Below are 12,951 nucleotides of genomic sequence, written 5' to 3' on the forward strand. Positions count from 1 at the left end.
GCTCCTGCGCTGGGACGTGCGCTGCCCCTGCTCACTATCAACACGTGCACTCCAGTTCGCTCAGGAACTCACCTCAACACCCACTGCCTCTAAGGAATTTCACTTTGACGGACTTGAATGATATTTTCCAACTAAAACAACAACTATGTGAACACAGTGTGCTACCTTTTATCTTTGATGCATCACTGTGCATCTGGCTACATGGGATCTTTTGTTACAAAAAACTTATTTATTTAGAAACAGAGAATGATAGAGAACAGAGTTAGAATGGGCACACCAGGGCCTCAGGCCTCTGCATACTAACTCTAGAGGCATGTGCCTATTTTTGCATCTAGCTTCATCTGCTTTCTGGAGCAGGAAGCCTCTGTTGTGATGGTTTGCAAGCAAGTTCCTTAACCACTGAAACATCGATCCAGGCCTAATTTGTAAGCTTCACACCATTTTATTTTGGGGGGGGGGGTGGATTTAAGTAGGGTATTATTCCAACCCAGGCTGACCTGGAATTCATTACTGAATCTCAAGGTGGCCTCAAACGCACAGCAATCCTCCACCTCTGCCTCCCAAGAGCTGGGATTAAAGGTGTGTGCCACCACGCCTGGCTTCAATCCAAATTTTAAGCTCTAACAGAACGTGTAGGCTCATGTATTGCTGTACATTGCTGTCAACCATGTATCTTTATAAATTAATATTAATCAAGTTGATAACCTTGCAATATTTCACAATCATCATGAACCACGATGTCAAATATCTGGAATGGAAAAGCAGGAGGCGTGAGGTAATATCCTGGCGTGTCCCTAGAAACCTGGAACTCACGTGGGCCCTCCATATAAGTAGTGTGTGTTACTAAGACACCAGAATGCCACATGGACTCACAGGAGACTGCATTCAATTATTGCCTATTCAAGGTAGGGGTCTCCTGCTAGCTCAGGCTAACCTGGAATTTGCTATGTAGTCTCAGGGTGTCCTTGAACTCACGAAGATCCTCCTACCTCTGCCTCCCGAGGGCTGGGATTAACGGTGAGCACCACTACGCCCGACTGCGTGCTATTTTTCATGGCAAGTTTCTTTACAAGTTTCCATCAGTTCAAATGTGGACTTCATGCACGCAGGCAAATCAGTGTATTTATGAGCAACGTTGAGCCCACAGCCCTTGAGATTTCCCTCTGCCGTGCTCATTTCCACATGCTTAAGGAAAAGCAAGTGTGTGACTGTGGACTCTTCCTTTTAGCAAAAAGTCAAGTGATAACAACCTAAGTGTAATGAAAACGGTGCCCAACACCCTCTACAAGAATTTCTTCAACACATTAGCTTCCACTCCATTTGCACCGGTATCTTCCCAAGTTCTCAATCAATGCATTGTGAAGCCATCTTAGGGCTCTTCTTATTAACTGAATGTTTCTCCCACTGTAAAACTGCCAAGCTGCTGAGGGCAGGGTTTGAGAACCATCACAGACACACTGAGTGGATACCACACACCTTCAATTCAAAAACCTTTCCTAACTTGCTACAATCCTCAGCGAGAAAATCTGGCTCATGTTTGATATTTGTTAATGTGTTGAAATGAATGAGGACAATAGAGAAGACATCCTTGAAAGGAAAGCCTCTGATTATTCAAAGGCTACGAGTAGCAATTTCCTAAACGCTTTATTTTATTTTTCCTTTATTGATTGATTTCTTATATCGATTTTTATTTTGTTTTATACTGATATTTATTTTATTTTATTTTGGTGTTTCACTGTAGGGTTGCATTCTAGTGCAGGCTGACCTGTAATTCACTATATAATCTCAGGGTGGCCTGAAACTCATGGAGATCATCCTACATCTGCCACTCCCTACCGTGTGCTGGGATTAAAGGGTGTGCCACCACACCGAGCCTAAAGTTTGTTTTTTTGTTTGTTTGTTTGTTTTTCATCACTCCTTCTTACAGTTCAGCCTCATCTCAGAAATGATTCACTTTCAAAGATTTTTTTTTTTTAATTTTAAAAAGACAAGAGAGAACTGTCCAAAGGCATGAGCCACCACAATCGATCCCCAGAGGCTTGCGCCACCTCGTGGGCATCTGTGGCCCTGCCCTTGTCTCACGGTTGTACATCTGGCTTACACGGAATCTGGAGAGTCAAACCTGGTGCCCAAACTTCCCGGGCTAGCACCTTTGACCTCCAAACCATCTCTCCCACCCATCATTCACTTTTATATGATGATCCATGCTAACGAGGATTCCATTTGTCATAAATATTTATTTAGAGTTGTAAAACAAGGCCCAACTCTTAGATAATTTACTGTTCCGTGTTGTTTTACAGTAATTACAAAGTCCTTGGTGAAAAACATATTTAAACAAAGTTTTACCTTTAAAACATTCAATGTCTCTTCCATCATTTGCCACAAAAGCATTGAAATAATGCTGTAGCCACAAAAACGTCTTTAAGAAGTTCCAATGCCAGGCATGGTGGCACATGCCTTTAATCCCAGCACTAAGGAGGCAGAGGTAGAGGATCACCATGATTTCGAGGCCACCCTGTGACTATATACGGAATTCCACATAGACTGGAGTGGGGGGAGACCCTACCTCCAAAATAAAAAATAAAAATAAAAAGTTCCAATATTAAAAGAAAAATCTGGGGCTGGAGAGATGGCTCAGCGGTTAAGCGCTTGTCTGTGAAGCCTAAGGACCCCGGTTCGAGGCTCGGTTCCCCAGGTCCCACGTTAGCCAGATGCACAAGGGGGCGCACGCGTCTGGAATTTGTTTGCAGAGGCTGGAAGCCCTGGTGCGCCCTTTCTCTCTCTCTCCCTCTATCTGTCTCTCTCTGTGTCTGTCGCTCTCAAATAAATAACTAAAATATTAACAAAAAAAAAATAGAAAAATCTGTCAAGAGTAAAATTTCAAACCATTTCACTTTGTTAACACTGGAGATTCCACATATGAACAATGGAGCAGCATGTGCCTTTGTTAAAACAAACCTATTTTAATGATTGTGGAAATAGAGTCGGGTCATCTTACCTTTGTTTTTGCCTCGATATTTGCATCGTAGGCAAGCAGTAGATCTGCCAGTTCTAAGTCATCATTCAGAGCTGCGTAATGCAGCGCGGTGTTCCCGTACATGTCTGCGTCGTTCGGATCAGCTCCATGTGTCAGCAGGGTATCGACACACAAATGAAACTCCCGCTGGCTGGCCTGTGGACCAAGAGTTCCCCAATTGAAAGACATCCAGATCAACAATCCACTAGCTTCACAATTACTTCCCTATAAATGAGAGACATTCATTTTTCCTCTCAGCTTGTTTTGTTCCCAAGTTGACATGAGGGCTCCTCATGTAGCTCAGGCTTCTCATCCCAGCTTCTCATGGGGAGGGATCACAGGGGGGCGCCCCTCCTTGATGTTCGAGCATTGCAATGACTAAGTTCTCACACTGAAGTTGCTGCATGTTACCTACCTTAATAAGTGGAGTGCACTGCTCGTTATCGAAGACACTGATGGTGCATTCGTAGTCGAGTAACACATGGACCACTTCCCTGTGGCCATAGGCACACGCGTAATGCAGAGCAGTTCTATGCAAATGAGAGGGCATTTCAGGAAGTTATATAACACTACATCAAAACACATCCATTATAAAAATCAGGTAGGGTGCACTTAGTTATCATCAGAAGAGAAGGTGTTAGAATTTTCTTATTTTTATTTACTCTTTGCTTGCAGGTGCTTGTATGGAGTGTGAGTGTTGTGTATTTGTGTGTGGGGGGAGGTGGATGGTTAAAAGTACATCTGATGCAAAGCCCTGTGCCAACCTCCTGTAGAGGCAGGAGGAGTTCATCGTGGGACCCCTCCATTTCTTGACTTTTCTTGCTGTAATGTATTTTTTCTTCCCGAGGTAGGATCTCACGGTAGCCCGAGCTGGCCTGGAATTCACTATGTTGTCTTGGGCTGGCCTTGAACTCACAGCAATCCTCCTACCTCTGTCTCATGAGTGCTGGGATTAAAGGCATGAAACACCTTGGCCAGCCTTGCGTGGCTACTTTTCTTGGACACTGAGCCTCCTTGGCTCAGGACCACGCAGTGTTCAGGAACCTCAGCAATTCTTTGGTTTCTGCCCCACACGAGACCGGCGTTAGAGGCCATCTGCCCACACCCAGCCTTCTATGTGGATGCCTGGGACTCACGCTGGAGCACCGTCAGGCTTCTCAGGCCCTCGTGCTTGTGTGAGACACTCTGAGCCACTGAGAGATCCCCACAGCCTGTCCACATACTGACTCAGGGTCCTGGGCCTACAGTACACGCCTCTACCAGGGCCGCGTCCCTGCACAGAGCAGCCTTTACACTGACCGAAGCTTGGATTCGAATCCTGCTGTACATCTTCGCTTCCCTAGGAGGTCTACTCATGTTTTTCATCCATAAAATGGGGACTGGAAATAGTAGTTACCTTAAAGAATGTTAGGGTGATGGTCTAAAGAGATCAACTCAAAGCCTGTAGACTTGTTTAAAATGCTTAATTGTTCAGTGTTTGTTAGATATGATACCTAATATCATTCACTACTATGAACAAAACTGACATCACAGAGCCCCGTGTGGAGGTAGATTCCTTTAATCCCAGCACTTGGGAGGCAAAGGTAGGAGAATTGTCATGAGTTCAAGGCTACCCTGAAACTACATAGTGAATTCCAGGTCAGCGTGGGCTAGAGCAAGACCCTACCTTGAAAAAACCAGTGAAGAAAAGTAACATTCCAATTATGTGAAATAGAATCATAGCTCAAATTTCAGATATAAGAATTGATGTATTCAAATAACCAAAATGGTTTTTTCTATTTTTTAAGAGAGTGAGCGAGAGGAACCGAGAGAGAATTGCTGTGCCAAGGCCTCAGCCACTGAAATTGAACCCTAGGCACTTAGGCCACCTAGTGGACATGTGTGAGCGAACTAGCACTTGCCTCACCTTTGTGTTGACTAATGTGGGATCTCAAGGGTAGAACATGGGGCCTTAGGCTTTGCAGGCAAGCGCCTTAAGCACTAAGCCATCTGTCCAGCACTAAATAATCATAATTATAAATGTGAGAAAGTGTCTGCTTTGTTGTCCATCTCGGCCTTGATCTTGCAATCCATTACTTCAGCCTTTTAGTAGCTGGCATTGCAGGCCAGGGCCACCCTGCCAGGCATTCTCTGATGCTCTTCATCTCACATTTTGGCATCTCTGGCATTCAAATGCTACTTGTAACAGCCATGTTTCACGAGTGTGAGTGGCAGGGCTTTTTTCCTTTAAATTTATTACCATACAAAATAAGATAATCACACAAGACTCAATGAGATGTGCTCATGACCGCAAGGCAGCACAGACTGTGTGAGGATCTTCGCCAGCAGCCACGTCCTCCTTCTCCACTCTTGTCCACCTCTATGGAAAGGATGGATAGGAAGGAATGACTAAGGCCCCACCCAGCCCACTGTCCCCGCTTAGGATGAGCTCCTTTCTCCTTTGCAGGGCCTTGGATTTAGGGCTGTCACCCGATTGCTCATCTGGCAGTCAAAGTGAGAAGACAGAATCTCTCAAATTTCTGGAAGTGCGTACTTGCAGCCAAAACGCTGGGGAAACCTCCATCCATCCCTCGACATTGTGCAGAGGAACCCAGCCACACAGGTGACACCACTCTCCCAGGATGACCAGTCCCCCGGGCAGTCCCTGGCCCCTCCGGGCCTTTTACCTGTTCTGTACGTCGGTGTCGTTGACGCTGAATAGTCCGCTCCTCAGCAGACACCTCACTGTCTCTACTGAGCCTTCGCTGGCGGCTTGGTGGAACTGCCCTACAGGATCGTAGGCCTGGAGATATTTTGGCCTTTTGTGCCTCTTTCTCTTTAGGAATGTCCAGCAGAAGCAAGCCCCGCACAGGCTGGTGCAGGAGCTCTGGGGCTCAGGGCTCCATCGGGACCCTGACGCCCTCCTCATGATAGAGGTCAAGGGCCTCACGGGCCCCCTCCCCCCATCAGTCACAGCTTTTCGTGGCCTCACGGCCACATTCAGGGTAATTACTATTAAAGAAATACCAAATATGGCCAACACTTTGTAAGTACTGTGTTCAAGGAAGACCCCTGACTCACGAAATGAATGGTAGGAGCAGTTGGTTGCCAGGCAACGAGGGAAACAAAGTTATGTCACAATTGAACGTGACCAGGCAGCCTCAACTGAGGACATGGAGGGTCGGCCACGCACAAGCAAGTGCGAGGCAAGCCCGTCTGACACATGTCAGCTCTGCGCACAAGGCGCCCTGCAAAGGTGAGCTGCCAGGGGTGTGTGTGAAGTGTGCAGATCCTTTGCTGCCCAGCTCTGCCCACAAAGCCAAGTGGTTTCAGTGTGAGGAGCAGGTCCCGCTGTGCACTTGGGTAGCTTTTTTTTAACCTACCATGTCAGGCATTTAAGATTATTGGTGGCTTGATTTTGTTTTGTAGACTTTCCAGTTTCCTGTACATGAGTTCACCAAACCCAAAAACACCAACCTGCACGGAAGGAGAAAGACAGAGCCACAGGAAGGCGAGCGAAGGCTGCAGGTGAGCATGGTGCAGTCCCATCGCGAAGCTCAGGGGCATCTTCAGGATCGCCACCGCGCCCGCCAGCTCATCTGCTCTCGACAGGGTCCCCTGGGCTGCCAAAGCGGCTTCCTTGGCCTCTGCAGAAGTCCCTCTGTCCCTTGAAGTGATGCAACTCTGCCTTTCCTTTCCTCTTCCAAACCCAGTGTGTCCTGTGGGCCTGCCTTGCTCTGACTTCACTGCCTGGTAGGTATATTTGCCAGCGTTGACTGGGACCCCAACAACCAGGTAGTCATCTGCACTGGCTTCACACTGACTCAGGAACTTGTTAGCTGACATCCAGTGAAGAGATGCGTCCTTGCGAGGCAGCCCCAGGCTCTTGGAGACAGCCCTGGGGACGAACATCGCCTGTCCAGTGCTGGGAGGTGCGAAGGGGTGCACGCATGTGTAGTTCTTTCCCAGTGGCTGTAGGCCCTGCTAGGCCATTCAATCTGTCTATCTCTGCTTGTAGAGAAATAAATAAAAATACGTAAAAAGTCTAACTGGCACCCTGACACCCGTGAATGAATCTTCTATTCATTCTTTTCTAGCTCAGCTCTATTTGTTGTACAACTAGGGAATTCACTCACGACTTCAGATGGAAGCACTGAAGGCAGAACTCTGGACAGCGAACTGGCAGTGGGCAGTGCTGTGGGCCTTGGCCAGTCACCCCCCAGAGGGATCCTGATCCTCTCCTTTCACTTTCACTGTCACCAGGTCTAGTAATGGTCGTGGACCTCAGGGAAAACCCTGATAAAGCTGTTGGGCCGGGTCTGGGAGAAGCCTGTTCTGTGCTGGAGTCCACACCACCCTCCGCCCCTCCTGCTGGGCAGCAGTGAGCAGTGCTGAGGTGCTGCAGGGCCTGCAGGAGGCCACAGAGGGCGCACACCCACCAAGGCAGAGCCTGGCCTTAGGTGGCCCTGCTGCCTGAGGAGAAGGACCAGGCGCAGCGCAGCTTTGGGGGCCCTGGACTCTGAGGCGCTGCGAAGATGCGCAGCCTGGGCGGATCCATCCTGAGAGACTGCTCCTGCCAAGCCCCACTGCACAGCGACGCTGAGAAAAGGGTGTTGAGGGGGCTCCCCAGGGAATATAGGCAGTGGGTCCACTAGCCAGGTCAGTCGCAGCAGGTATATCCTCCACTCAGGTGAGGTCAATGTCCACCTCTGTCAGCACTGCCCACTTGTGCAACATTTATAAAGTGGTCTGCGATGCCCAGTAAGGTCCCAGGCCCTTCACACTCCCTGGTTCTATGGCAAACTTGATTCATGACGGGCCAACAGTATCAGTCAGAGGTTTTTAAGAAAATTTTTTTTATTTTTATGTTGGTTTTTTTTTTTTTTTCTTCTGGTTTTTGGAGGTAGGGTCTCCCTCTCTCTAGCCCAGGCTGATCTGGAGTTCATTCTATTCTCAGGGTGGCCTGGCACTCATGCAGTCCTCCTACTTCTGCCTCCAAAGGGCTGGTATTAAAGGCGTGAGCCACCACACCAGTTTTAAAGATTTTTGTTAATTCTGCTTTATTTATTCGAATTTCACAGACACAAAGAGAAAAGAGAGACAGGGGGAAGGACAGAGAGAATATGAGCGCGTCAGGGACTACAGCCACTGCAAAGGAACTCCAGACGCGTGCGCCCCCAGTGCATCTGAATTAAGTGTGTCCTGTAGAATCCAGCCTCTAACTGGTGTCCATAGGCTTCACAGGCAAGCGCTTAACCTCTAAGTCATGTCTCCAGCCTATTTTTTTTTTCATTTTTCTTTAATTGTTTTTTTTTCCCAAGGCAGGCTCTCACTCTACCCAGGCTGACCTAGAACTCACTCTGTAGTCTCAGTCTTGCCTCGAATTCACTGCAGGCCTACTTCTGCTTCCCAGGTCCTGGGATGAAAGCTGTGCTCCATCATGCTGGCAACTTTTCTCTTTGAGAGGAGGGGGAGCGAATGTGGGCATCCTAATCACCATCCCCTGATGCTACCCATTTCCCCGGTCCCAGACCCACGGTTTCTACAGGCACAGTTCGGATCCGGGTCTGGACGTGCGGCAGTGGGGGACTGAGGACTTTGCTCCGCAGCCGTGCCCCAAGTGGAAGCTCGTGGCCCAGCATCCCGCGGAGACCCAGGGACCCGGGATAGGCCCCGCCGCTGCCCCACCGTGCACCGCCGGGGTCCCGCCAAGACGGGCCGTGGGAGTGTCGGGGTGGGTCGCGGGACCACCGGCCTCGCCGCAGGGAGACCCGGGCGGGCGGGCGGGCTTACCTGGCCGGTGTCCCCAGGCTTCTCCTCCTCCTCCCGGGGGTCGTCCCAGGAGCGGCCACCCCGCAGGGCAGGGAGGGGCCCTAACGGCACCTCGGCGGGGGTCCGAGCCCAGGGTCTCCCGGCCCGCGGTGCGGGGACGCCGGCCTCGCCGCACGGAGCCCCGGGCAGCCCGGCGGCCGCAGCATCCTCGCAGCGCCCCGTCCCGCGGCTCCCGGCCTCCTCCAGACCCGGGCTCCGCGCCGTGGGCCGAGCTGCAGCCCGGCCAGGCCAAGGCCGCCTGACCGCCGTCGCCGTCCACGAAGCCGCTCCCGCAGGAGGACGAGCTGGACTCTGCGCCTGGGGCACGTGCAGGTCAACCGCGCCCGCCCTCCGCCCGCGGGACCCCGGGGACCTCGCATTTGCCCACAGCCCTGCCCATCACGTGCCAGACCGCCCCTTGCCCGCCCGCCTGCCTACAACGCTCAGGACCTCAGGCATGGTGGCCTGTGCCTGCAGTGCCAGCACTCAGGAGGCGAAGCAGGGGGATTGCTGTGAGGTCGAGGCCACCCTGAGACTACACAGTGAATTCCACACCAGCCTGGGCAGCAGCGAGGTCCTCCTTCTAAAAACGAAATATGAATACTAATGATTGAAAGACCCGGAAACTAGACTGGTGCCATGACACGCTTCAGTAAGGGGCTGCACCAGCTAGGCCAAAGTTTCACAAACACAACTGATTTTGCCTAGGTATACTGGCACATGCCTTTACTCCCAGCACTTGCGAGGCAGAGGTAGGAGGATCACTGTGACTTTAAGGGCACCCTAAGACTACATACAGAATGTCATTCAGCCTGGGCTACACTCACACCCTACCTCAAAAACAACAACAAAATGCAGATGTGGTGGCATACACCTGTCATCCCAATACACGGGATTCCAATTTTGTAGCCTTGCAAGTTACAGAGCAACATCCTGTCTCAAACTTTAAAAAAAAAAAAAAAAAAAAAAAAAGCCAGACCTAGTGGCTCACATCTGTAATCTCAGCACTCAGGAAGCTCTGAAGTAGGAGGATCACTGCCGAGTCAAATCCAGCCGGGTCTACATAGCTAGTACAAGGTCAGGCAGGTCTACATGTGAGGTCCTATCTCAAAATAAAAATAAAAAATTATTTAAATAGCCGTGTGTGACTGCACACCCCTTTTATCCCAGCACTCAGGAGGCACTGTTAGGAGGATTGCCATGAGTTCGAGGCCACCCTGAGACTACATAGTGAATGCCAGGTCAGCCTAGGCTACAGAAAAACCCTACTGTGAAATAATAATAATAATAATAATAATAATAATAACAACAATAATAATAATAATAATAATAAGCGCAAGAGAGATGGCATAGAGGTTAAATCATTTTCCTGCAATGCCAAAGGACATAGGTTCAATACCCCAGGACCCACATAAACCAGATGCACAAGGGAAATATGCGTCTGGAGTTTGTTTGCAGTGGCTAGAGGCCCTAGCATGCCCATTCTGTCTCTATTCCCTCTCTCTGCTTACAAATAAATAAATGAATAAAAATAGTAATAAGCCTTTAATCCCAGTACTTGGGAGGCAGATGTAGAAGGATCGCCATGAGTCTGTGGCCGCATTGAGTTTACATAGTGAATTCCAGGTCAGTCTGGGCTAGAGTGAAACCCTACATCAAAAACAACAAAAAGAAAAAAAAAAAAACAGTAATAAAACTTTCCTTGATTAAGGAAATGGAACATCATGTCCATTTCATAGATAATGCTACTGAGGCTAAGAGTGAACGAACTCAGACTGGAGAAATGGTTCAGTGGTTAAAGGCACTTGCTTGCAAGCCCAATGGCCCAGGATCAATATCAAAATAAAGGCAGACGCACCAAGTGACACATGATTCTGGAGTTTATTTGCCGTGGAAAGAAGCCCTAGCACACACATTCACTCTTTCGGACTGTTTCTCGCTGGATAGTTTTCTCCCTCATATTTGACAATAAGAATAGATTTTCTTAAAATGCGTTCGGGAGTCAGTAGGTTTATTGTGAGTTTGAGACTGGCCTGGAACTACACTTCAAGTCAGCCTGGGTTACAATGAGACCCTACCTTGAAAAAAAAAATTGAATCTGTGTGGATTGGCACATGTCTTTGTCTATGTTTTTAACAACTTTTTAAAATTCATCTTTTCTTCATTTGAGAGCAACAGAGAGAGAGAGAGAGAGAGAGAGAGAGAGAGAGAGAGAAAGAGAGAAAAGGAGAGAGAATGGGCATTCCAGGGTTTCCAGCCACTGCAAACAAACTCCAGAAGCATGCGCCCTCTTGTGCATATGGCTAACGTGGATCCTGGGGAATTGAGCCTCGAACTGGGGTCCTTAGGCTCCACAGCCAAGCGCTTAAATGCTAAGCCATTTCCAGCCCGGCACATGTCTTTAAATCGTGAGTTTGAGGCCACTGTGAGACAATGTAGTAAATACCAGGTCAGCCTGAGAAGGCTGACAACAAAAACACTAATAAAAGTAAGAAAGTGGAGCACAGGAAACTCTCTGACCTCCACAGACAGCTTCTATGACCTCCACACATACATGAAACACACATAGCCCCGCCCCCCACTTGAACATACATGCACATAACCAATTATTTTCAAAAAAATCCTCCAGGAGGGGCTCAAAGGAGGGCTCAGCGGTAAAGGTGTTTGCCGACAAAAGCCCATGGACCTTGGTTTGATTCCCCACTACACACATAAGCCAGATGAACAGAATGGCACATGCATCTGAGGTTCATTTACAGAGACAGAGGCCCTGGTACACCTAGATTCTCCTTTTTTTTTTCTTTATCTCTCTGCTTTGCTCTCTCTCTCTTTCTCAAATAAAACAAAAATTTTTAATTTTTTAAAAATTTTATTAGAGAGAGACAGACACAGAGAGAAAGGCAGATAAAGGGAGAGAGAGAGAGAATGGGCGCGCCAGGGCTTCCAGCCTCTGCAAACGAACTCCAGACGCGTGCGCCCCCTTGTGCATCTGGCTAACGTGGGACCTGGGGAACCGAGCCTCGAACCGGTGTCCTTAGGCTTCACAGGCAAGCGCTTAACCGCTAAGCCATCGCCCCAGCCCGTCAAATAAAATAAAATTTTTAAAATAACATCATTGACTCTCGGCGCCCCAGGTTCCTTCTTATTAGCATTTAAGTGCCATTGTGTTAGTATCTGTCTATTTTTCGCTGGTCATAATGGCATATACCTGTGAGCCCAGCGTTCAGAAGACAGAGGCAGGAAGACCAGGATTTCTATGCATATATGTATGCTAGCGTTGATGTTTCTGAAAATATGTTCACTATGATTTGAATGTGAAATTCCTCTCATATGTTTGCATGTTGAAAACTTGGTTCCCAGAGGTTGACATCATTGTGATAAATACTGGAAACTTCTGAATGTGTGTTCTTGGTGAGGAAGGAGGCACCGAAATGTATATCGTGTTTTCTCTCTCCCTTGCTGCCATGTCATTGATAAGCAACTCCTCACATCATAGGCCCATATCACACATGATGGGCCTATGATCTTAGCATGCAGGACTCAGACACGAGATCAGGGGCCAAAAGTCATTCTCAATTATCTAGCAAGTTTGAGGCCAGCCAGGCCTACATGAGAACCATCTCAACAAATTCATATGAACCCAAAGAGACAAACATCAACTCAGAGGAGGGACAGAGGATACAGCTTATGGGAGACACTGGACTAGAATGACAAGGCCCTAAGGAGGAGGGCCAGTACACGGGGTGAGGGCACAGCTGGGTGGGGGACAACTCAGTGTGGCTGAAGATACGGCTGAGTGGTAGACCACTTGCCTACCATGCCCGAACCCAAGGTTTCAGCCCCCGCACTACACACACTCTCTCACACACACACACACACACACACACAAAGAAAAAAAAACACACACGCACACACAAAACATCCTCAGTGAATTCTAATAATGACTTCCAAAGCACAAATGTAATTAAAGTAATCATAAAAGATCACTATGTTTAATCTTAGTAAGTGTTTCTGCAAAATGCAAAGATGTATTTTGTTCTTCTTAAACGTGGAGGAGGATTATGACTTGAGTTCTCAATTGAACACCAAAGACTTCAGAGGACCTCGTAGGACCTGAAGAAGATACTAGAAAGAGAAAGTGAGAA

General features: G+C 48.3%; 2 protein-coding genes across 2 annotated transcripts in view; both read right to left on the reverse strand.

Annotated features, from left to right (window-relative positions):
- LOC123453549 overlaps window positions 1-8,808 on the reverse strand; it is a 40,461-nt gene extending 31,653 nt beyond the window's left edge. Inside the window, exons 1-3 of the mRNA XM_045130567.1 lie at window positions 8,789-8,808; window positions 3,432-3,546; window positions 2,999-3,172 (exon numbers count right to left, since the gene is read on the reverse strand). Coding sequence (XP_044986502.1) covers window positions 2,999-3,100 — 102 coding nt within the window. The 5' untranslated portion in view covers window positions 3,101-3,172; window positions 3,432-3,546; window positions 8,789-8,808. The remainder of the gene's footprint in view (window positions 1-2,998; window positions 3,173-3,431; window positions 3,547-8,788) is intronic.
- Window positions 8,809-12,765: 3,957 nt separating this feature from the next.
- The window catches only part of LOC123453550 (cell surface glycoprotein 1-like), a 28,889-nt gene continuing 28,703 nt past the window's right edge, over window positions 12,766-12,951 (reverse strand). Inside the window, exon 18 of the mRNA XM_045130568.1 lies at window positions 12,766-12,931. Within this exon, the coding sequence (XP_044986503.1) occupies window positions 12,901-12,931 (31 nt within the window). The 3' untranslated portion in view covers window positions 12,766-12,900. The remainder of the gene's footprint in view (window positions 12,932-12,951) is intronic.

This window comes from Jaculus jaculus, chromosome 12 (assembly GCF_020740685.1).
Source record: "Jaculus jaculus isolate mJacJac1 chromosome 12, mJacJac1.mat.Y.cur, whole genome shotgun sequence".
NCBI classification, from domain to species: domain Eukaryota; kingdom Metazoa; phylum Chordata; class Mammalia; order Rodentia; family Dipodidae; genus Jaculus; species Jaculus jaculus.